This window comes from Crocuta crocuta, unplaced genomic scaffold (genome assembly GCF_008692635.1).
Source record: "Crocuta crocuta isolate KB4526 unplaced genomic scaffold, BGI_CrCroc_1.0 scaffold332, whole genome shotgun sequence".
NCBI classification, from domain to species: Eukaryota; Metazoa; Chordata; class Mammalia; order Carnivora; family Hyaenidae; genus Crocuta; species Crocuta crocuta.
Window position 1 is genome coordinate 1,555,542 of NW_027532025.1, and position 23,168 is coordinate 1,578,709.

At 37.8% G+C, this 23,168-nt stretch overlaps 1 protein-coding gene across 9 annotated transcripts in view; it reads right to left on the reverse strand.

Moving 5' to 3' along the window:
• Positions 1-23,168, reverse strand: part of DLG2 (discs large MAGUK scaffold protein 2) — a 1,377,464-nt gene that overhangs the window by 419,271 nt on the left and 935,025 nt on the right. For 5 of the 9 annotated variants that reach the window (XM_077776203.1, XM_077776202.1, XM_077776210.1 and 2 more), the window contains one exon: positions 19,359-19,514. The exons of the other annotated variants lie outside the window; for them this stretch is intronic. In XM_077776203.1, coding sequence (XP_077632329.1) covers positions 19,359-19,514 — 156 coding nt within the window. The remainder of the gene's footprint in view (positions 1-19,358; positions 19,515-23,168) is intronic. 9 annotated transcript variants of the gene reach the window in all.

Sequence of the window (23,168 nt, forward strand, 5' to 3'; positions counted from 1 at the left end):
ACCCTCTATGATTCTATCTAGCTGCAAAGTACTCAGAAATAGTAATTAACTAGAGGAATGACTATAATAACTCCTGGCAGTAAACTGAATACCATCTCAGGCCAGACTGGTAGCACTGAGATTAACAACGTGAACAATTTTCCAAGGTCTCACTTACATTCATTCTGGTGAATAGTCAGGAAGCAGAGTCCTTTTGGGAAAAGCTATCAGATCACATTACGGGTAAGTAAAAAGTGAAAGAGAATTTTTATAAATTATGGGTTGTTATAAAACAAAGAAAATTTCTACTAAGCTTTTAAATTATTGATGTCAATTTCAAATTTATGATGAAAAGAAACAAGGAGCTATTAAATATCTGAGTGAGGAGAAACCAATGCTGGACCAAATGAGAAACTACAAGGGTCATTAATTTTTACACTTCATCAAAAGATTACTAGTTGAGGAAAAAGGACTTTGATCCCCGGAGATAATATTGCAGAGGGCATTTGAATATATCTCAGGTTTATCTTCTAATCCAACCTTCCTCTGAAACATTTGATACAGGTCAATACCAAGTAAGCCTGAGCAGACTCTTTGCTGTTCTAGGGAAGCAACCTCAATGTCTCTATGTCCCACTCATGCCCTAGAAAGTGATCCACTGGAGATTCTAATTAAATTTGTTATCTGAAGATGTGGGGGATTTAACTAATTATGCTAGGCTCTAAAAACGGGACAAAGAATTTTATCGGAGTCCTTTGTTAGTCATTAAATTAAATGAACAGTTTAGTAATAAACCCAACAAAGTAAGTCAACTGAGTGAAGTGGGATGCACACTACACCTAAGTGCTGGAATGAAAAGTGTCAAACCTGTAGGAAGACTGCAGCTGTTGAGAACTATTATGGACTATTTGAGCAGTTAATGTGCATTGAAAAAGTACATATAAACACTATGTAATGACACAAGAAGAGAAGTCTGGTTTTAAGGCAGAAAGGTTTTAGAGCTGTCCACTGACAACCTCAAAGCCAACAACTTTGTAACTAAAAAAATAATTTGGTTCCTAGCTAGTGTTTTTGCTAAGGTTGGACTCTTCTCCTTCTAAAGGGGTCAAGGTCCTGTGAGACATTAACAGCATCTGGATAGGTCCTAGAAGCACCATGGGGAACTTATTTTCCTCATCGTTCCAATTTGTGCTACAAAAGACTACTCAGGGGAAAAAGTACAGTGACGTTAACTACAGCAAATTGTGGTTTTCATACAGATACTTTGGCAGTACATCCCAGTTGCCATGGAACCCCTTGCCAGCTGTCATTGTAACAAAGATAATTGAAAGTAAGACACTGAGTATTTAAGTTCCTACTATGTTTGCCACTATTCTAGGGTTTAGGACTCACTAAAAATGAATACCAAAGGACTCTATATTCAAGAGGTTTACAATACAGTTAGTGAGACAAGAGTATAGAAGTGAATGATTTGTGAATAATACAAGACAATCTTTACTCAAGGGATGATAACTTGATCCAGAGCGGGGATAACACAATATAACTTGAGAGAAGGTAGGAAGCCACTTCGGGAGTTTTCAGGGAAAGATGCATGGAAGTAGGAAATCCTTGGGCTAGATTTTGGTATAATAGAATTTGAAAAATCAGAGGAGAATGGGGAAAGCAGCTCAGTTTAGGGAAGGAAAGTGACACTAGAGAGAGCTGCCTGAATTGAGAAGTCAGGTAATGATAATTCCAAACAAGATGCAGGCTTGGTGTGAGAAAAAGAATTCTCTTATAATGTTATATGGCTGTGACCATGGTTATTTTTGTCCCCAGGTTACAGCTCCCTATTAACAGAATTAAGAAGCTAAACCTACAATTTTCTGCTCCACAGCATCTTGTCTTCGAGTGCATGGTTTTGTGAACTAAGGTCTTTCTTTAATTTTTTTTAAATGTGTGGGATTTTCCCTTTCTATTTCAGACCAGCTCCTCTGCATATACAGTGCTAATGGGTGACATTTAAGAATGCTGATTTTATAGCACAGTTATCCTCTCCATGTGTTACTGTGGGCCTCTTCTCCCACTGTAATTCTCCACTGCACTTTCCATCATGTTAGCCTCATGATATTTAATGATATAGGCCTATTAAGTCACTTGACTTTTCTATCTAACATCATCAAAGCTGCAAAAAAAAGTTCTTTCAAATGGGTAACATTTTGTAATGAATCAACTAAAATACGGAGGGATCAATTTAAAGCAAAAAACCTTAGGGAACAAAATGACACATTTTCTGCCTGTCTCTACGTGAAAAACAAAAGGTTTCTTTGGACAGCACAATTATAAAATGCGTCTCCTTATTTCGGTGTTTTGAAAGTTATATTGAGAGTCATTGAACTATATGAGTTTTACTTTGTTAAACTGAGAGATGTGAAAAGTTACCAACAACAAATCTCAAAACCCAAAAATGTACATTAAAGTAACATTGTTTAATGTTCATTTATTTATTTTTCTTTTAGAGAGAGAGAGTGAACGGGTGAGAGGCAGAGAGAGAGGGAGACACGAAATCCATAGCAGATTCCAGGTTCCAAGTGTCAGCGCAGAGCCCAATATGGGGCTCAAACTCAAGAACTGTGAGATCATGACCTGAGCCAAAGTAGGATTCTTAACTGACTGAGCTATCCAGAAGCCCCTAAATTAATCCTGTTGATGAAGACCTCTATGTATGATAATTATCAAATTTATGACTGTGTTGTCTTAGTTAAGATTCATCTTGTTTGGGCATTCAATGTATTAGGCAGATAGGCTGCAAAGCCTAGATCCAAAGGCTTTTGGAAAGAGAGAGTCCACAGTCAAAACTGCAAGTTGGAACCAACCAGATATTTAAAGACAGAGTCGACTAAAGGTTGTGGATGGGTACAGCAAACAAAAGCACACCAAAAGAGCGCTAACTTATTTAAGAGGGTGACTGCTGTGTCAAGAGCACATGGTGACAGGGACGATTTAAATACACAATTCTGGAGACAATCTCACGTTGCAATTTTTCAAATTAAGGATACAAATACAATAGCTATCATCTATTATCACCATAGTTTCATAAAATAAAATATATTTAGCACTAGAGTTAGAGGAGTTTCATACTCTCAGGAAGGATTCTTCCCAAGGAAGGGTAGAGGGCAATCTCATACTAATGCATGTGTACAATGCAAAGGCCTTCTTTTCCTTCATTTTGCTCCAGACCAGTAGAAATTAGACCATGAACTAGCACCAGACTATGGACTTGAATGTGAGAAAACTTTGACTTTGAGAATATCCAAAAGTAATGGAATTGTGTAAAACAAAATGTTTGTTGTAAGTCTATGGCTTTATCAATGGTTAGGAAATAGCTTAACAAGTCAATTTAAGAGGTGGAAAGAGTAAGGCAGAGAGGGATCTGGTTTTATTTAAGAAAGGCCTATTTCATTTCAAATTAAATGTAATCATTGACCTCATTATTAACATCCTGTGCCCTCTATAACACCTACTGTATGAGATTCTATTGTTTTCCTGTCTTCTGTGGGCTGTTCTATAAGACTGAGTCCCTTTTGGGAAAGGGCTATGTCTAATTTGTCTTTATATTCCCAATGCACAGCACAGAGCCTATCACAGGCTCATTAAATATAAGGCTTTCTAAATATTTATCAGATACATACATTTATAATGATTTAAATAATTTTGTTGTCTTTTTTTTTACATCAAGAGTTAATACTTGTTAGGTACATTGCTGGACACCAAGAATACAGGAAATTATTAGAACATGGTGCCTGAGCTCAAAAGGCTCAGTCCAGCTGATAAAACAGACAAGGAAATCAAATAGTCTTAACAGTAATAATTTAAGCAGGAGGACTCCCCTACCCAGGCTGAGAGCATCAAAAAGAGGCTTCCAGGGGTACCATACAGGATGTGTTTTCTGGGCTTGTTAGTTCCCCAGGTAAAGAGATCTGTGAGTGGGAGCTGAGATTGAGATGCCCAGGTGAGTGCTATATGTGCTTGCTTAGACAGCAGGAGTTTAAGAATGGGAGAAACATAAGGCAGGATCTGAAAATAGGGAGACACTATTTTTTGTTGTTGTTGTTTTGTCTTTTTTTTCCTCTCTCTTTCTCAGGAACTTCAAGAAGACTGGATTTGAATGAAAGGCAGGCATGTGAGAGGAATAGTCAAGGCAGGGACAAAATCAGCTGTGTAGTTTAGAAGGCCCCACATGGGCTACAGTATGGTGAATAGATCAAAAGTACAGACAGCTTGTGGTGGATACTAGTGGTAATTCAGATGAGCAATGACTGTAGATGGATCTCGAGTAGAGGCAACAGCGAAAGACTGTGGAAGAATTATTCAAGAGTTCAAGGTTTAAATCATTCAAGAACTAAAGATATATTGATAAGACACTTAGAGATCAACTTACAGTAAAGCAGGAGGAGGAATCTTGGAAAATGTCTTGGTGCTAGAACCATAGAAATACTGAGTTTATTACGTGGCAGGCACTTTTCATGTGTAAGCTCATTAATTCCTTAGGACAACTCTGTGAGTTAAATACATTTATTATCCCCATGTTACGGATCAGAAAACTAAGGCATAGAGAGATCACACAGTTAGTGAGAAATAGGGCCAGAGTTTGAACCTAAGCACATGCTCTTAAATATTACTCCAGATTATTAATAGCCATTATGCAGTGGATATAACCACAGACAACAATCTAAAAATAAAGATGATAAGCATGATTTTTGATGTGTCTTAGGGCATTTGAGGATAGATGTCCAGCAGGTATAGAGATGTGTGAGGATAGAATCAATGAAAGACCTGGCTACAGATATAGATATAGGAGAAACAAGCACATATTGGGAACCCCATCTGTGGATGTGAGGGTATTGTGCCAGGAAGGGTATACTGAACCAAAAGAGAAGGCATCGCTGGTGGAAGGGACAAATAAGGGGTGAGGAGAAGAGGAGATGTCTAAGGAGAGGGATGAGAGAAAGTTGGAAATGTAAGAAGATTCATGAGTCTGGAAGTGGAATTGTTAATTATAATAAAAAAAAAAATTTTCATGAAGGAGAAAGTAATAGAGAAAGTGTACAGAAGATACAATACAATGAGGACTAAGAAGTTTCCACTGGATTTAGAAACAGAATCTTAGTGATGTTGGTGAGAATAATTTCATGGAGGTCTGAGGTGACACTTGGCTGCAGAACTCTGAAGACTGAATGGATGAAAGGAAGGGACAGAGTGTAGACAATTCCTCTAGTTAGGAAGAAGTGTTTTAAGGATTGTTTCTTTTATATAATGGGATGAGGGCTGAGGTCTAGTAAAAGCATGTGGAACTGGGTTCAAATGTCAGCTCTGCCAGCTATTAGTTTCATAAGTAGGGATAAAAATACCTACTTTGCAGATTTATTGTGAGGGTTAGTGATTATGCTTGTAGAACACCTAACATCCAAAGTTGGTATTTAGTAAATGAGAGCTAGAGCCCTATTAAAAATGTGAAAAGTCTAAAGACCTCTAAAAATCCTCTGGATAGTTACTGAGTTATCTGTCACAGGGTAGGAAAACCATCTAAATTTTTAAGTGTTTTTTCTGTTATTTTTGTCCGAATATTTGATATTATAATGACATCATCTTAGTTTCATGTTGCTATGGAAATTATTTAACTTTTAAAGGGAATTTTAACAGCATAATTCACATACCATAAATCTACCCATGTAAACATGAATCGTTCAGTAGCTTTTGATATATTATCAGAATTGTGCAACTATCATTACAATCTAGTTAAATTAAAAAAAATTTTTAAGCTTATTTATTCATTTTGAGAGAGAAAGAGAGAGAGAAGGGAAGGGGCAGAGAGAGAGGGAAAGAGAGAATCTCAAGCAGGGTCCTCATTGTCAGCGCAGAGCCTGACATGGGGCTCAGTCTCACAAAACATAAGATCATGACCTGAGCTGAAATCAAGAGTCATACACTTAGCTGACTGAGCCACCCAGGCACCCCTTAAAACATTTTTTATAACTCCCAAAAGGTATTCCATACCAGTACCAGGCACTCAATTCCTGCTGCCTTCCCATTCAACTCCAGACAATCACTACCTACTTTCTGATTCTGTAGGTAAGCCCTCTGTGGTCACTTTATATAAATGGAATCACAGAATGTGTGGTCCTCTGTGATTGGCCTTTTTCATTTTACATGTTTTCAAGGTTCATCCATGCTATACTATATGTCACTGCTTCATTCTTTAAAAAATATTTTTTTTAATGCTTGTTTACTTTTGAGAGAAAGACCATGTGCCAGGGAAGGGCAGAGAGAGAGGGAGACACAGAATCTGAAGCAAGCTCCAGGCTCTGAGCTGTCAGCACAAAGCCCAATGTGGGGCTACAACTCAGAAACCGTGAGATCATGACCTGAGTTGAAGACAGATGCTTAGCTGACTGAGTCACACAGGCACCCCAGTACTTCATTCTTTTTTCTGGTTGAATAACTTTCCATTGTATGGATATATCACATGCTATTGCTCCATTTGGATTGTTTCCACCTTCTGGCTATTATGAATAAAGCTGTTATGAACATTATATATAAGTTTTTTGTGGACATATGTTTTCATTTCTCTTGGGTTTACACCTAGCAGTGGAACTGCTGAGCCTGAATGATAGATTCTTAAATTCAGTTTTTACTAACAAAATTTAAACATGATCATAAACAATAAAAACAATTTAAAGATGTATGAAGTAAAAGGTAACAAATTTCTTTCCTCATTCCAATCATTCTTCCCCGAGGTAAATACTGTTATCCTGAAGTTACAGTTCTGTTTCCTTCCAGGTTTGGTCTGTGATATGTAGTAGTTCTTAGTCTGAAACATTCTGGAAGATTGTGTTATAATTAGAAGCTGGCATGGGAGAAAAAGCACTGGCTCCTGACATCTCTGATCAAAGTCTGCTACAAACTACTTGTGTGACTTGGGTAAGTCTCTTAATTTTGCTGGACATATTTTCTCAAAAAGCTTTAAGTATTTGGGGTCAATCTTCCCTAACCCTTTCCTTTACTAAAGCATTCTATGATTTAATGATACTGACTGCCCTGAGGACATACTATTAGCTTTGAGTTTATTTGCAACACATGCTACTTTCAATTTCTTTTTCTTTAGAGTCCGTGGAAGGAACATTAAAGGAAGAGAATGGCAATTACTCTCACCTTGCCAAGCACTGACATTTACTTAGCATGCTAAGCAAACTTGCAGTGACTGGTGCTGAAAATAAAGTTTTTTTGCAGGTCTTAATCTGTGCCTTTTCCATCTTCTAAGTTTGTTGAATTGATTTTTGTTTTATTACCTTTCACAGGGTCAATCGGACTTGCTGAGAGGTTTGCTTACTATGGACCTTGATTCCATTTCTGAAAGTCTAGCAGTGCATATTTCAATGATCTAAACCCTCTAAGACATGTTTGAGGCATCCATATACGATGTGTCTCTCTAGAGCACATATGCAGAGTACAAATGAAACAGACATTAATAAAAAGTAAACAATATATGGTACAGTGCACAAGAGGTGGGACAAAGAAAATCTGCTTCTGTGGCCTGAATCAGAAATCTCAGAAAAAAACTGCATTCATCACCTTCTCCTGAGACAATAAAGGTGAAATATGATCGAGAGGGAAGGATTCTTCTCCAACAACCAACTCTTCCATGCATTGCCCTCAGCCTAGAGAAGAGCTTTCACTATATGTGAATTCATCCTTTGAAATGTGAGTCATTGTTCTAGGTGAACATCCACCATTTGTCATTCCACTGAATGCATACTACGTGCTCATGTGTCATATGGTCAATACATAACATGGTTCTTACCCAAAAAGAAGTCACAGAGAGACATCTTGTTTTCATGTCAGACAGAGTTATTACTAGAGGGAAATTTGTGAACGGACTTGGACTATTCTTGAAGTTCATTATTCCCCTGGCCATCAAGGAATGGAAGTGCATGAAGAAGAATTAAAGATCATTTGCAAGCTCCTCCTTTACTAGCTGACTTTGGATGTAGCAAGAAGAAAGGAAGGGTCTGAAGGCTGCAACAACTTGAGAGGGTAGATATGGGGTTAGAAAGAGCCTGAGTCTTGGACATATGTAGATTTCCACTTGTTGACCTCAGGAAACAGAGGGGACCCCGTGGTACTCCACAAGAGGGGTCTCATTGGATGGCATATCAAGAACATGAAATACATTGAAAGGTAGTTTAAAGACAAGGGAGAGAAGAAACCAACACTATATGCTTATTAGATGGAGACTCAATAGGAAAGACAACTGGTAATGTAGAGTTGTGATTTACAGGAGGTCTCTGACTAGAGGTGTAAGAGAGCCTTGAAAAATTAGATGCCAGCAAATGCCTGACACATCACTGGAGAAGGTATCCATCCACCTCCCCATCCTGAGTCCCCACAGTCACTAATCCCATCCCTCTTATTATACTTTTTTAACTTTGGGGTTTTAAAAAGTAGATCATCTTCTGAAAAAAAGTTTGGTATTCCAGAAACGGTATATTAAAGCTCCTCAACTAAGAAAAGTCTGTCTTTTGTGTGTTTCTGCCGGACAGAGTCTGGATTAGAGGCTGTTTTTTAGGGCTGCAAGGGTCTCGGAAAAAACGGTTCCAATATGAAAATCAGGCCAGGGAATCTGGTGGGACAGGAACAGAGCTGCTATGGATGGCAGGAAGAGAAACAGGGATGGTAAGAAGGATGGCGACCGTGCCAGACACTGCCCAGCTGCTACAAGTCTGATCTAGGCAGAAAGTGCCAATGTGAACAACAGTGGAAACAGAGATCTACATCTTAACTAACATTGTTCTAAGGGGTGGAGATGGTGACAAAGGTGAGGAGACTAAATTTGTTAGGAGTAATGGAAGTCCTAAGGGGAAACTGTGGGAAGAGATTGTCCTGTACAAGTATGGAAATGGTTGTCCAGGACGACTCCTGCGTCACTAAGAGACTATAGAGAAGGAGAGGAGAGTCTCAGAATTCTGGCATTTATACTGGTAGTAATCCAGTCAGAGCCATTTTTTTTTTTCTTTTTGTCACAAAGCCCTTTCCCTCATGTCCTAAGGCCTCCTTACAAGGACCACAGATTCCAGTGATAGCAAGATGTAAGAACTTACCAAGTAACCTATCACGTGAGAGTTGGAAGGAAATCTGGGCTGTCACCTGGCCTTCAGATTTCACATGACAAAGGTCTGAATGCCTGAAAACCTATAAATACAAACTTATAACTGTGATATCCAGGAGAAATAAGGACGGGTCCAAAATAAATAAGGTTCAAGGCTAACTAAAATCCACATATATTTGAAAAATGCAATCCATAATAAATTTCTAGGCTTTTAAAAAAAATATATTACCAGAAACCTACTGGGCCCAGTGGTCCCTAAACCTCCTGAGAGTAGGGTGCAACTATGTTTGGATTATCTATCCCCAGAAGTACCAACCGTATAATAGACACTTAATACATATTTGTGGTCTGAGTGACAGTTTCCTCATTTGGAACACATAAAGGTTGGACAGGACAAGATCCTTGCAATTATGGCAAAGGCATAAGAAAGGAAGTAGAACGCTAGAATGCATTTGCTAAAGATAAAAATAACTAAGATAAATTAGATTCTCCCCTTTTAGCACCATTCCCATCTTCGGCCTGGGCCAATCCCTTATGTTGATCAGGTTGCTCACTAAAACATTTGGGCACGGGAAGGAGCAAGGGCTGAAATACCACCTGAATTCTGTTTATCATGTCACATTTTGTGACATGCCCTGAACATTTTGTCCTTCCTCCTGAAGAAGGGGAGACTTTTTAACATTTGAACAAAGGCTCTGGCTTGATTAGAGAGGCTCACTATATCCTCCTCCCTTTTCAAGCAAGCCATAAAAATCCTCTTTACCTTCTGATGCATTCATTTTCTCCAGAAGAGAGTGATTTTAGGTTTCAGTATTCAATTTGGAACACACATCCCTACTGACTTAAAAAACCCTGTTCAAGAGATCCTTTAAACTTCATATGAGCTTAAGGTCTACGAAACTGAATTAAAGAGTTGAAATGGAAGATTTACTTTCTCTGCTCTGAGAGGTAAATTTTGATCCCTTAATCAAAACAAAATTCTGCATTCTAAATTACTTAGATCTCCGTATACATATAAGTAGTCTTCCACAGCCCCTCCTCCCATAGGGCCAGTCCTAACATTCATCTACCTTTACAATTCACTGGCCTCACCATCAGGCTATGAATGAGAGTAGTAGCTTTTTACAACAGTCCCTTAATAAGAATTCATTTGCCCTTTAGCTTAAGCTATCTACTTAAGGTAACATAATATATCCATGTGTTTCATGTACACACACATGTTAATGATGGTAATGTTAATGGGGGCACTTTATATTTATTTGGCATTGCTTTTAACACTTTACATGGAACCTCATTAAATCCTTACAGCAACCCCATGAAATGGATACTACAATTATTATTATTATATAGAATGAGGATACAAAAGTTCAGAGTACTTGTTATTTGCTCCAGTTTATACAACCGGGGAGTTGAGGAGGCAGGATAACCCTGCCCTCTGATTCTACAGTGCACATTCTTAACTATATAGTTATCAATCTACCACCTTATCTATCTATCTATCTATCTATCTATCTATCTATCTATCTATCTATCTATCTATGTATCTATCTACGTATCTATCTATCTATCCAATTTTGACTATATTTAAATGAAGTGTACTTTTTTTCTTTCTCAAACAGAATATATTGAAATTTGACTATGGTTAAATGACATGTACTTTTTTTCTCAAACAGAATTTAATACTTGAGGAGCGTTATGTGTGATAAGAAGAACATTCTGTGGATATTGATTGAATACATTTGAAAGCCCGGATTCTGATGCCAGCCTGCTTAGATTCAAATTCTATCTGTGTGAACTTAAACAGATCACTCAGTCTCTCTAGACCAAATTTCTTCACTTGCAAACTGGGGATAATAACCACACCAGGATTGCCGGGGGGGATTAATGAGCTAATCTGTATAAAGTGCATCCTGGCAGGTAATAAGGTTATATAAATAATAGTGACTATTTTCTTCTTCTTCTTCTTCTTCTTCTTCTTCTTCTTCTTCTTCTTCTTCTTCTTTTCTTCTTCTTCTTCTTCTTCTTCTTCTTCTTCTTTTCTTCTTCTTCTTCTTCTTCTTCTTCTTCTTCTTCCTCTTCCTCTTCTTGATCATCATCATCATCATCATCACCACTATTACTATTAATAATACATGCTGAGAGCCATTTTTGGCACAGGGAATACAAAAGTAAATGAAACAAACAAAGAATATCACCTAATAAAAATTAATATTCTAAGTGTTAAGCCCTGATGTGTTCAATTGCAACTGACTCATCCCACTGTTGCCATTTGCTAAAATACACACCATGATTTTTCTATAAAATTGGAAGAATCACACCTACTTCATAGGCTGTTGTGAAGATAAAATGAGTTAATACGTATAAAAATATGAAATAGTGCCTAGCACATAAAACCACTCACTACATGTTAGTGGTTTTAATTAACATCTATGCTGTGAGTGTTAAGGCTTAATGTTACTCTCTTGATTCTTTCTGAGTTCCTATAATCTGTTGCTATAGTGATTTTTCACAGCATTTTCTCACAGCTACTTTGCCTGCAGAGAGGACTGCTTTTGAAATTATGTGTATTCTTCAATCTCTTATTGCTACTCAATAATATAATGGTTACTAAAGAAAATACGAAGATTGTTCCCCAAACACAAAAATTACATACTAAAACTAAAGGGGAAATAGTCATAGCATCTCAGATAAATAATCTGGCTTTTAAAAAAAAAGTAAACTCAGATTGTTTCATTACAGAGTTATTTGAATATCACAGAATGGGAATTTTGGAATCAGACCAATCTGGGTTCATTTCTCAGCTCTTCCAAGCCTGCTACTCTCGACTGACAGGGTGTGCTGTGAAGAGTAAATGAGAACTTTTGGAACAGGGTGAGTTCTCTGCTTTCCTTCCCTCTTTACACTTACAATGTAATTTTAAATGTGCTTTAAAAACTTTTTTTTTGAATTCTTAATGAAAGAACGCCCCTTCCCTGATAATAATAATGAAAAAAAAAAAGAGTGAAGGGCAACAATAAATGGTATATTTTTTTAAAAATGTATCTACATACAGAATGCTTTAAATTCAAAGCAAGGGGTGGCTTTTTCAGTGTGAACCCTTGCATATATCACTTTGTGGAAAGAAGAAGCTATAAAGTGAAATGTGGCAAGAGCAGCCTCTGTAACTTTGTGGGAGTCAATTAATCTCTCCTTATTTTCCTTAATTCAGATTGGGCTTAGTGATCACCACTTCAAAAAGGCGGTGAAGGCCTTTGAAGAAGCTGCTGCATAAACCAGGAAGGGGCTATGCCTTATGAGCCATGCCCCAGAGGGTTTCCTCTCCAAGTTTTAATTAAAAATGAAATTAAGAATTCTTTAAGATTATATCAGCCTTTTAAGGGCATAAGAAGGTCAATGATTTGTTAAGTGTCTTTCTTTTTTTTTCATGGTGCTATTTCCCAGATTAAATTTTGTGCACCAGCTTTCAATTCTCTTTCAGGATCTGCAGATTGGTGGTAGAGTGTATAGGCGATACGAAGGACTGTGTGAGAAGCCATGGTGTGTATGTGAGAGAGGAAGTAAGCCTCCGTGGGAGCCTAAGTTTGGGTGTGGGCATGCCCCGATTAGAGTCCTGACCCCTCCTCATGCTAGATCAAAACCCACACCTTGCAAGATTGTTGAGATTCTTAGGAACAGTAACATACATCTGTAAAGTGTCTAGCTACTAATCTGTATTTCAGAGAGTGTTATTTTGTCTACATTCCAAAAAGGCACCTGCAAGATAGAGATGCTGCTACATGAGTAGATAAAAAAGAAAATTATCTCATAGAAGCATGAAGGCACATATAGCTTTAGAAATAAGCCACATTTTACAGGGAACCTATACATGTATTAATAAAAGGAAAAGTATGTGACTTTGCCTATGGTGACAGGAAGGATTGCTGCTAAGAGTGATAAAATCAGCATCAACAGCTTTCCTATGGTCTCAGGGGATTTACCTATGCTGACAAATATTTTTCACCTGATTTGTGATAGCACTAAAAATAAATATACATGAGTGCGAGGTTTGAAAACAGAACGAGCATATGGAAACAATTAATAATGACTTACGTGGATAGTGCCTAGATAAAAAATTCACTTGCTCCATTTCCCTTGATCCTCACAATAATCCTATTAGAACAGCACAGAGAAGATTATCCCCTCCCCCACTTTTTTGATGAGTGATTTGAGGTTCTGAGAAAGATAAAGGGGTTAGATAAACCTAAGTGACTAGTATGACCAAAGGAAGGCCTCGAACCTAGACAGTCTGGACATAATTCCCCAGCTCCCCAATGCCATTGGGTTGCTACCATCTCAAAGAAGAGACCTTCTAGAATACTTTGCCTCCCTTTCCTTCCATTGAGTTTCCTTCTGCAGAGAAGAGACCTTCTAGAATACTTTGGCTTCTTTTCCTTCCATTGAGGAAAACTTAAAACTCTTTCTACAGAGTTTTAAGTTTAAATACACTTATTATGAGAAAAATACATTTATTGTGCACAAGAGTGCTCACTGTCTGAGAAGAGGTAATGTAATCAGCTAGTGAATAACCCAAGCCAGAAAAGTCTTCCCCTTGCAACAATCACTAAATACCACCCATTTCTTCTGATAAATAATTCTGAATCCATTTATGTTTCTCTCTACAGCTTCGGTTCAATTCTTCATGATTTCAACTGTGGTGGATATGCTAACTAATCTTCCCGCCTTCAGACACAGATGACTGAGTGATTTCTCTAAAAACACAAGTCAAATTATGTCCTTTCTCAGTTTTAATCCTCTTGAACCAGCTCCTCAGTTTGCAGGATAAAGTCCAAAATTTTCTGCTGAACTGCAGCAGCCTGTGAAACTAACTGAAACTTCATCACCCATCCAACAACCCCCAGCCACATGGTAATGCCAGGAATCCCAGAGTGCACTATGCTTTTATACACTGTGGGCCTTAACTCTGGGCTGCACTTCTACTTTGAACACACTTCTTCCCTCACTGACTCAAGAGCTCAGTTTCTTTACGAAGACTTTAAGAGAAACAGAGGCAGAGTCAGATATGTCCTCCCCTCCTTACCTTTAGAGACTCATGTGTACTTCTATTATAGCATTATGTCTAGAGGTTATAACTGATTTAGTTTTACAGACTTCAAGACAGTTAAAACATTAAAGGCCCACATAAATTTTCTATGATTTTACAAGGAGAGAAAGCTTGACAAAGACAAGCAAGAGGCTGAGGTCTTGTGAGATAAAGATCTTGCTCTATGTTCCAAGGCTCAGAATGGCTTAAGGCTGCCAACTCTATGAATTCTACAAAGGGAGTGAATTATATATGTATTCTGAGCTCTGTAGAGAATAGTTATAAGCTAGATTTGAAAGCGGACCCTTGAGAAGGTAATGGCAAGTTTCTCAAAAATAGCTTCTTACAAATATCAGGAATTGATGAAACAAAGTATGAGTGGAGAACATTCCTGTGTATATGCACCTTGTGCAGAAGGGACAGTGTAAGATCATGCTTGCTTCTATCACTACCTCTTACTCTAGTCTGATTTTAGTTACTTTGAGTTTAGGAACACTAGAGAAACTGAGAGCCTTTAGCCTATATACATCATAATGCATAGGAATGACTTCATTTACATGTCATTGAACTGTTTGAGGAAAAGGATGGATGGTATCTTATTCACCTTTGAGCCTCCAGCATCCAGGATAATGCCTAGAACCTAGCAGAAATTCCATGAATATATAACCTTCAGTGAGTGAATATGTGTTATGATCATATAATGCCTCAGAGTCTACTTCTTACCCCAAATCTGCCAATATACTTTAGTTTTCATCTGGTCTCTCAGTCTCTGTATACCAACTACAAAATAACAATAATTAGGACAACCTATGTAAAAGGACAAACGGAAATGTGCCATATGTATTGAGAAGACAAAAATAGTATTCTCCTTGCCCTAGGAATATCAAAAGCTGAATAATGTGCCATTCTCCCAAGTAGAAAAACCAATTACAACATCAAAAACTTTTTTTTTTTAAGAGAAAGATGTACTGGATAAGCAGAAGCCCCAGAGCAATCCCATTTGTGTTTCATAGAGCTCCAAATTTTAGTTTGATTCCAGGTTCTGCCCGTTTCTTGCTTTTTTAAGGTCTGAAAAGTCAATTACTCTAAATATAATCTGCAGCCTTAGGAGCTGACACTGTGCCAAGTAGTTTAAAGACTTTTCCTTTTCAACTTCTTTGCTTTCTTTTAAATGATGTTACGGAAGTAATTGTGTATACAATTAATTTATTCCTGGATGTTTGCTATCAAATCAAAGTGCTGAAAATTTGGGTGTTCTCATTGAAATGCACAGGATAGAGATGACTGGCTCCCCTCGCTTCTGCTGACTTGCCTCCATTCTTCTGAATGCCAATTAGGGAGTAAGCTGGTGCACATATAAGGGTGGTTTTACATGCTAACTGTCACAGGGCTAGCTTATATTTTAATCTATGACAGAAACATACATTCTAATCTACGTATAGAAGATACACACTCATAAAGACAGTGGTTTGAGTTCCTTATCATTATAGAGTTGAATAAGGGCTTGTCTATCAAATTCTAAGTATTCATGTACCTCTGAGATTCTACAGATTATTTAAGGTCACAGTGGAAAATGCAAGTGATAGTGTCATAAATAGAACCAGAATCCTTTAACTTCCCCCGCCCCCCTGAATAATAGGCTGCATTTCAAGAAACATCTGCTCAGAGCAGTGTTTCCCATTGCAGAGGAAGTCTATAATCTCTGAAAGGATTATTCAGTTTTCATGAAGAACAGTCACCTAATGCATTAATAACGTACTGACCATTGAGATCATTTAAGATGAAAGTGCTCACACAAAGTAAGTTCTAGTCTGCTGTTATTTGTGCCCATGTCCAGATTCATTCACTCCTGGAGCTGTTTTATATACCCACTAAGACCTGAATAAAGCACAGCTTTAACCATGATGTGTTCCCAAAACAGGGATCTGTCTGCTCAACTGCAGATCTTATTTCCATGTTTATTTAGTTCCTTAATAGTTTGGAGCTGCTGCTAAGTGTTAGGGGGATAGCAGACACTGTGCTAAGTGTTAGGGGGATAGCAGACACTGTGCTAAGTGTTAGGGGGATAGCAGAGCACAAAACAGCCACAATTCCACTCAGTGAGCTTGCAGCACAGAGTGTGACATGGGAGTTTGGTTTCAAAATCATACAAATAAATATATAATTATAAATTGCTTGAGTCTTACTGGAAAAATAGGGGGAGACAATATAATAAGGACCAGATTTTCTCTTTCAGGGAGCTTTTCTGAGCAAATACAATTGAAGCTTCCATCTAAGATGACCAGAAGTTAGTAAGGCATAGTGTAGGAAGAGCTTTTCAGTTTGGGGAAAGAGCATTTGTGAAGCACTTGAAATAGAAAGAGATTTAGTGCATTTTGTGAATGTGAATAGTGTGATCAGCAAAGGGAAGAGTGAAATGAGATGTTTAAGAGGCAGGCAGAGGCTAGGTCATGCAGAGATTAGATGCTGTATCAGTGACTTTGCATTTTATACTAATGCAAAAGAAGAGAAAGAGATGTGATCCATATTTTTAACAGATCACCTTGGCTGCACTGAGCATAAATCAGGACAACAGCAGAAATGTGAGACCCATTACGAGGCTATTTATTGTGTATAGGTGGGAGACAATAGAGGTGTGGGTTCAAGTGGTGGAAATAGACATAGAGGAATGCGAATAGATTGGAGATACATTTTGGAGGTAGAATCAATAGCGCTTAAAGACAGATCAGTGGGTGAAAGGGAGAAGAGGTTTAGGTATATTCTCAAGTTTTGGCTTGAATAATGAGGTGGGTGAATGTGCCATTTACTGAGTTGGAAAAGTGTGAAAGGGGAGCAAAGTGGGGTGAAATCAAGAATTTCAGTGTCAGTGTATCAGTGACAATGCCACTAAAATGCATGTATATATATGTGCATATAGGTAGGTGTATATATATGTACACATATGTGTGACTTATCTTTTGAAATGAAAGGTAAACTATGAAAGAATAAAGAAGGAAGGGGAAAAAGAAGGGGACAGAATTAGACTAGAAAATAGAATCCCCAGTGGGGCAAAGGAGGGTGAGGGTTGGAGACTGGTGTATAGGATTACTGAAGGTATGTAATTTGAAAAAGACATATTCCATATTATACCATAATTTTTCTTAATTTGGGAAAAACACAAAAAGAAACCCCATAGTCTTCATAATAAAAATTACAGAACGTAAACTGAAAAAGAATTGTATCTGGCAGATCTACATAAACAGTAGATTCTACCATCTGCCTAGTTTTGAGTTTTAAGAGAAGGATCCATTAAAATCTCCAGTAGGATGCAAGAAATGCAACTTTTANAAAAAGCATGGATAGAAAAAAGATTCACTGACACTGAGCCAGAAGGGAGATGAGAAGGAGGATAAAAACAGAGAAAGGAAAGAAAAAGTTAAATGGGTGGAGAATTTTTCCAGCAAGCAATGATGTCTCTGCCATCATGCCTATGCTGATGCAGGTGCTAATAATGATGCTCTGGGTTTGAATCCCAGCCCTACCACTTAGTAGGGGATGATCTGGGGCATGCTGGATAACTTTGAGGCCTCGAATTCCCCACTTGTAAAATGGAGATATTGGTAACATCTGCCTCATAAGGTGATTGTCAGGTTTACAAGAAATAATTCTTAAGCAGTACTTAGCAAAATGCTTGGCACAGAGGAGAGCTCAGTAAGTGTTAGCTGACTTTGCATAGCTGATTATAGATGCCTAAATACCAGGAAGTCCCTATTGTAGGTATGTGTGCACCTTTTCGCTTCCTTATGGCTATGGTGACGTGGCCCTCTTTGCATCAAAATTGTATAGTTCACTGTACCAAGAAGTAGTGTTTATGAGTTGCTAAAAATATAAGAAGATTTAATTAATATTTATAAAGCATTTTCAAATGCTGTTAGGCTTTAATTGTTGCAAATTAGTGAAAATGCCCTAGCTGATTATGTAGCCAAAAATATGTTTTCGCATGTATGTCTAGAGATGTTATGTATAATTAAAATTTGTTATTTAACTGCTCTAGAAAGGCCAGTAATTGACTTTTAACTTTTTCTTTGAAAGTGAAAAAAACCCAAAACCCAAAGAGGATGTTCTAAGAAGACCCTCTTGACCTCTCCATTTTCACTCTGAATTACTCTAAAATCTATATTTTCACAGTCCTAATAGTATTATGAAGACACATGAAGGTACTCTATCAGAGAACATAACCAGATAAGCCCCTCATTATATGTAGGAACATCATGATTGATATCTCCTGATTAAAGCAGAATTGGAAGTACCTCATGGAACACTAGATTTTCCTTTTATTACTGTCTTCTCTCTGGGAATTTGACTATTGTATAAAGATGAGATTTTATTATTTTACATACATATACTTTAGAATACTGATGCAGAATTATATCCCACCTTTAGACTTAGGATGGTTTGTTTACAAAGTTGTGGAAAGACTCAAAACATTCTAAGTCAAACCTGAACTCAGCATTTATTTGCAATATCATACTGCGGACAATACATTAACTTCTTTGAACTTCTGTTTTCTAATATAAAATGCGAATAACTAAATAAAGAGAATGTGGTAAACACCTACTGTGATACATACCATAATGGTTATAATTCTTTGTGGTTAGGTAGAACCAACTAATTCTTAAGTTTGGGGCAAGATGTTTTATGCCTTAAGGAGTCAGTTGAGTAGTGATATTAATTTAATATTTTTATTAAAATATTAAATGGCAATAACAGTACCTACTTCTTAGGCTCTGTTATGCCTGGAGCATAGTAAGTGCTTATTAAATATTATTTAAAAATGCACTGAGTACACGCTATTTTATCCTTCTGTATGAGGAAAATAGTACTAAATTCCAAAATTAATTCTTCTGGAATAAATATAGTTAATACCTTATTAAAAATGCATGGGAACCAAGAACATTTAGAAAATCATGTGATCATGTCTGAGTGCTCTGTGATCACACCAGGGGGGAAAAGGCAATGTTCTTAATTTCTCCCATTGCACTAAAGCATCAGAACATCTCTCCACCGAGAAAGATGTCAAGTGCAAGAGAAGTGAGCAGAGGTGGATTCTACCCATTCATCCTTGTAGAAGCACATGCAATTAGAGAAGATGAAGTGAGGAAGCACATGCAGTACCTGGTCATCTCAGAGTCAGGGAGCAGGCCTAGGTGGTAGTGGGGGTAGGGAGCTGAGAGAAGGAAGCTTTTGTCACACTCAACAGGGGAATAGTGCCTGGGAGAAGCAGGCTTATCACACAGTTTGTTCACAGTGCTGTAAACAGGTTCCGGAGGCCTGGTGATACAAGAGGAAGAGAAAGATATCCATGGTTAGCACACACACCGAACAACTGTGCAATTAGTAGCATTTTGCCATATGCCAAAGGGAACACCCCAAATAGTGCCATAGGCTTTGTGAGCTTTGGAGAAAAAGTCTTCTTAAGAAACGGTATCTCTGGATAGAAATCAGAACTTTGGCTGACATTGGGCATCATCAAGTTCATATGCCAGATACCTCAATGGAGTCAAAGTCAATTTAAAAATGGCATACATTTCTGGATAATGCAGTCTGAAACACCAAACTTTGGGATCCTCTAATATGGCTCCTTTTAAAACTTGGGTTTCATCTTAATTGTAAACTTTATAGAGACCTTCCTGATCCTTTTGTTCAGGATTCTGTTATTTTTCACAACGTCCTGTTCATACTTTATAATACTTTTTTCTGAGCGTGAAATAATCTTGTTTGTTGTATTTAATTTATTATTATCACTCTCTACACTGTAAATTTTGTGAGAACAGAGGCTACACTTATTTTGTTAATCACTTAAAATAGAGTCAGTCCACATTTCATAAATATTTGTCGTATTCATATATGAATGAATAAACTGATAAAACTTGGCAATTTATGTTGCAGTTTTTGGGGGTGTGGAGCTTGGCTTTACCTAGAAATCTAACTGCTTACACGGTCTCAGTGATTCTTCATAAATTGCCCCCCAATAATTAGTTCCAGAGAGTTTTCTATCAAAAGGATAATCACTTTAGTAAAATTTCTATTAAATGAGTTAATCTAGACACTAAAACATTATCTAAAATTGCAACATCTTTTAGTTGTTACAAACATGCATTGTAAGATCAGATAAATTTCAGCTATAACTTTAGAGAAAAATGCATGTACTACAAAGTGCTTGGTTATTTAAAAAAATCTCATAACTCCATACCCCACCCTTTTAAAAACAAAAATTTTAAGTTTATTTATTTGAAGGAGACAACAACAGTGTGAGTGGGGAGGGGCAGAGAGAGGGAGAAAGAGAGAATCCCAAGCAGGTTCCACAGGGTCAGCATGGAGCCTGACGTGGGGCTCGAACCCACAAAACCAGGAGATCATGATGTGAGCCCATGACATGAGCTAATCAAGAGTTGGATGCTCAACCAAGTGAGCCACTCAGGCATCCCTATACCACACTCTCACACATGGTCTGAAATTGTCACCAGTATCTTCCATTTAAGGTAAAAATTAAAAGATCCAAATGTAAGTGGAAGAAATATCCAGCAGTCTGTGTGGGAAGGTAAGGAGCAGGACAGGAAACAGGGCAATGTCCACAGGGCCAGACTCAGGTGAGGCAGAGAGTAACCAGTTGGGACCATGACACGTTGGGGACAAGTGGTGGCCATATCCCTGAGCAAAGGTATGGGAAGTGTAGGTCGTGACCTCGGTGAAAGCACAGTCATGTTCCTGTAGCTCTAGCCCCCAAACTTGTCCCTAATGTCTTATAGTTGCTCAGTCAATGCTTCATGAACAGAGCGGGGGAGAAAAGAGACAAGAAAAGCATTAAGGAGAAACTTTACGTAATTTAGAGAATTACTGTGGGCCAGCCATGGGGTGGATACACCATTGAGAGAATTAATTTCTTCCCTAACATGTGCCTTCCACTATGTAGCAGGAGATGCCTTGATCTGTTTGTTTTCTACAACGCAGTAGAAGGACTGAGGAGTGGACAGGAGGAATCCAGAGGCTTATTGTGTCATCCAGAATAACTATATCTCAGTGGTAACATCAGGTGCTTCATAATAAAATTGGCTTGCTCTAAGCCAGTGGCTAAAAAAATTACATTTATGGAGGCTAGCATATATTCTTGTTCAGTCAAGTTCTCCATTTTCAGAAAAACCTAGTAAGTTTGTCAATTTCTGTTTATCAGTTGTATAGCATTCACACAAATCACAATGACAAACGCCAGCCCTTTTAAAAAGGCAGCTGCAAGATTATTCTAAAAAAGTGTTTTTATCAGTTTTTATAAGTAATTCACACTGTATGAAGTGCTGTAAAAGGAAAGATGCTTATCCACTGAAATATATCTTTTAAAACAGATCTGATATTGTTCTTGATTTTTGGAAAGGATTTGTTTTTGCTTTGTTAATATGCTCAGCTTTATGAAGATTTATGTATATTTCTGATGGTTTTAGAGACAGAAAGACCCATGATGCCAGTCAGATAAAGAAAACTGGCTTGAGGGCTCCTGGGTGGCTCGTTTGGTTGAACATCCGACTTCAGTTCAGGTCATGATCTCACTGCTCGTGAGTTTGAACCCCGCATTGGACTATGGTGTTGACAGCATGGAGCCTGGAGCCTTCTTTGGATTCTCTCTCTGCGTTTCCCTGCTTGTGCTCTGTCTCTGTCTCTGTCTCTCAAAAATAATAAACATTTAAAAAAAAGAAATGTGCACCGAAAATGTGGTTATTCACACAAACCCTCATCTTGAAATGGGCTTTGTATTAATAAGATGCACAAATGTCAATTAAATAGATAGAAGGAGGAGTGTATGAGCTCTATGGGAATTATTCTGCATAAGTCAGCACAAGAACCCTGACACTCTCCAAATATTCCACTCTATGATAGAGTCGCTGTGGCAGAGATGGCTGGGTTGTCTCCCAAATACCCATTTACTCTTTTTTTTTCTTATTAAGGGAAAGCCAATTTTCCACTTGTCACTTTTCCTGTAGTAAAACTTTATTTCTCAGCCTTCCTTGTAGGTAGATGTGGCCCAGTCAAAATGTTCAGCCCAGTATAATTGGAGCAGAAGGGTTTTTGTGGGACTCTGCTGATAGCTGCAAAGGAGAGCAGACTTAGCTAGGACCCGTGTGATTTTGCTCTTTCTCATTTCCTCCCTCTGCTGACCTAGAGCCTGAATATAATGGCCAGAGTGTCAATGGTCATCTTGGACCATGAGACAACCTTGAGGATAAAAAGAAACAACGTAGACAGTGGAGCATAATGGTCATTACAACACCGAGGATAATGAGCAATACTCTACCACTTCTGGACTTCCTATGTCTGGATTTCTTTTATGTGAGATAAAATATGTTTATGCTCATGTCATTGTTTTGTTATACGAACAGGATTTCATGTTAACAGATATACTCCTGCAAGATGTAAGATTGATAATCTAATATAAAGAGATAAATACAGATGGGGCCTATGATAAGGGGATGGTAAATTTAATTACATCAGAAGTCCATCTGTCACCCTTTGTATACACAGAAAAATATAAAGGACTCTATTTTTTGATTTTCTTTAGAGCCTATGACTCTTTAGAGAGCTCATTGAGTCTTTATTTAAAAATATTATATATAGGAGCATGTGGGTCACCCAGTTCGTTAAGCATATGACTTTTGATTTCAGCTCTGGTCAAGGTCTCACAGTTTGTGAGATCAAGCCACGCGTTGCTGTCAATGGAGCCTTTTTGGGATTCTTGTTCTCCCTCCCTCTCTTCCCTCACAAGTGCACATGCGTGTTCTCTGCCTCTCTCTCAAAATAAAGAAATAAATATTTTTAAAAAATATTATATATATAAAATAGTAACTGATCTAAACTGCCAGTGCAGTGCTTAAGAATAAGGGAACTAATAACTTCTTTTAGGTCATAAAATATTCTCACGGTGAAGTCCTTTCAGTT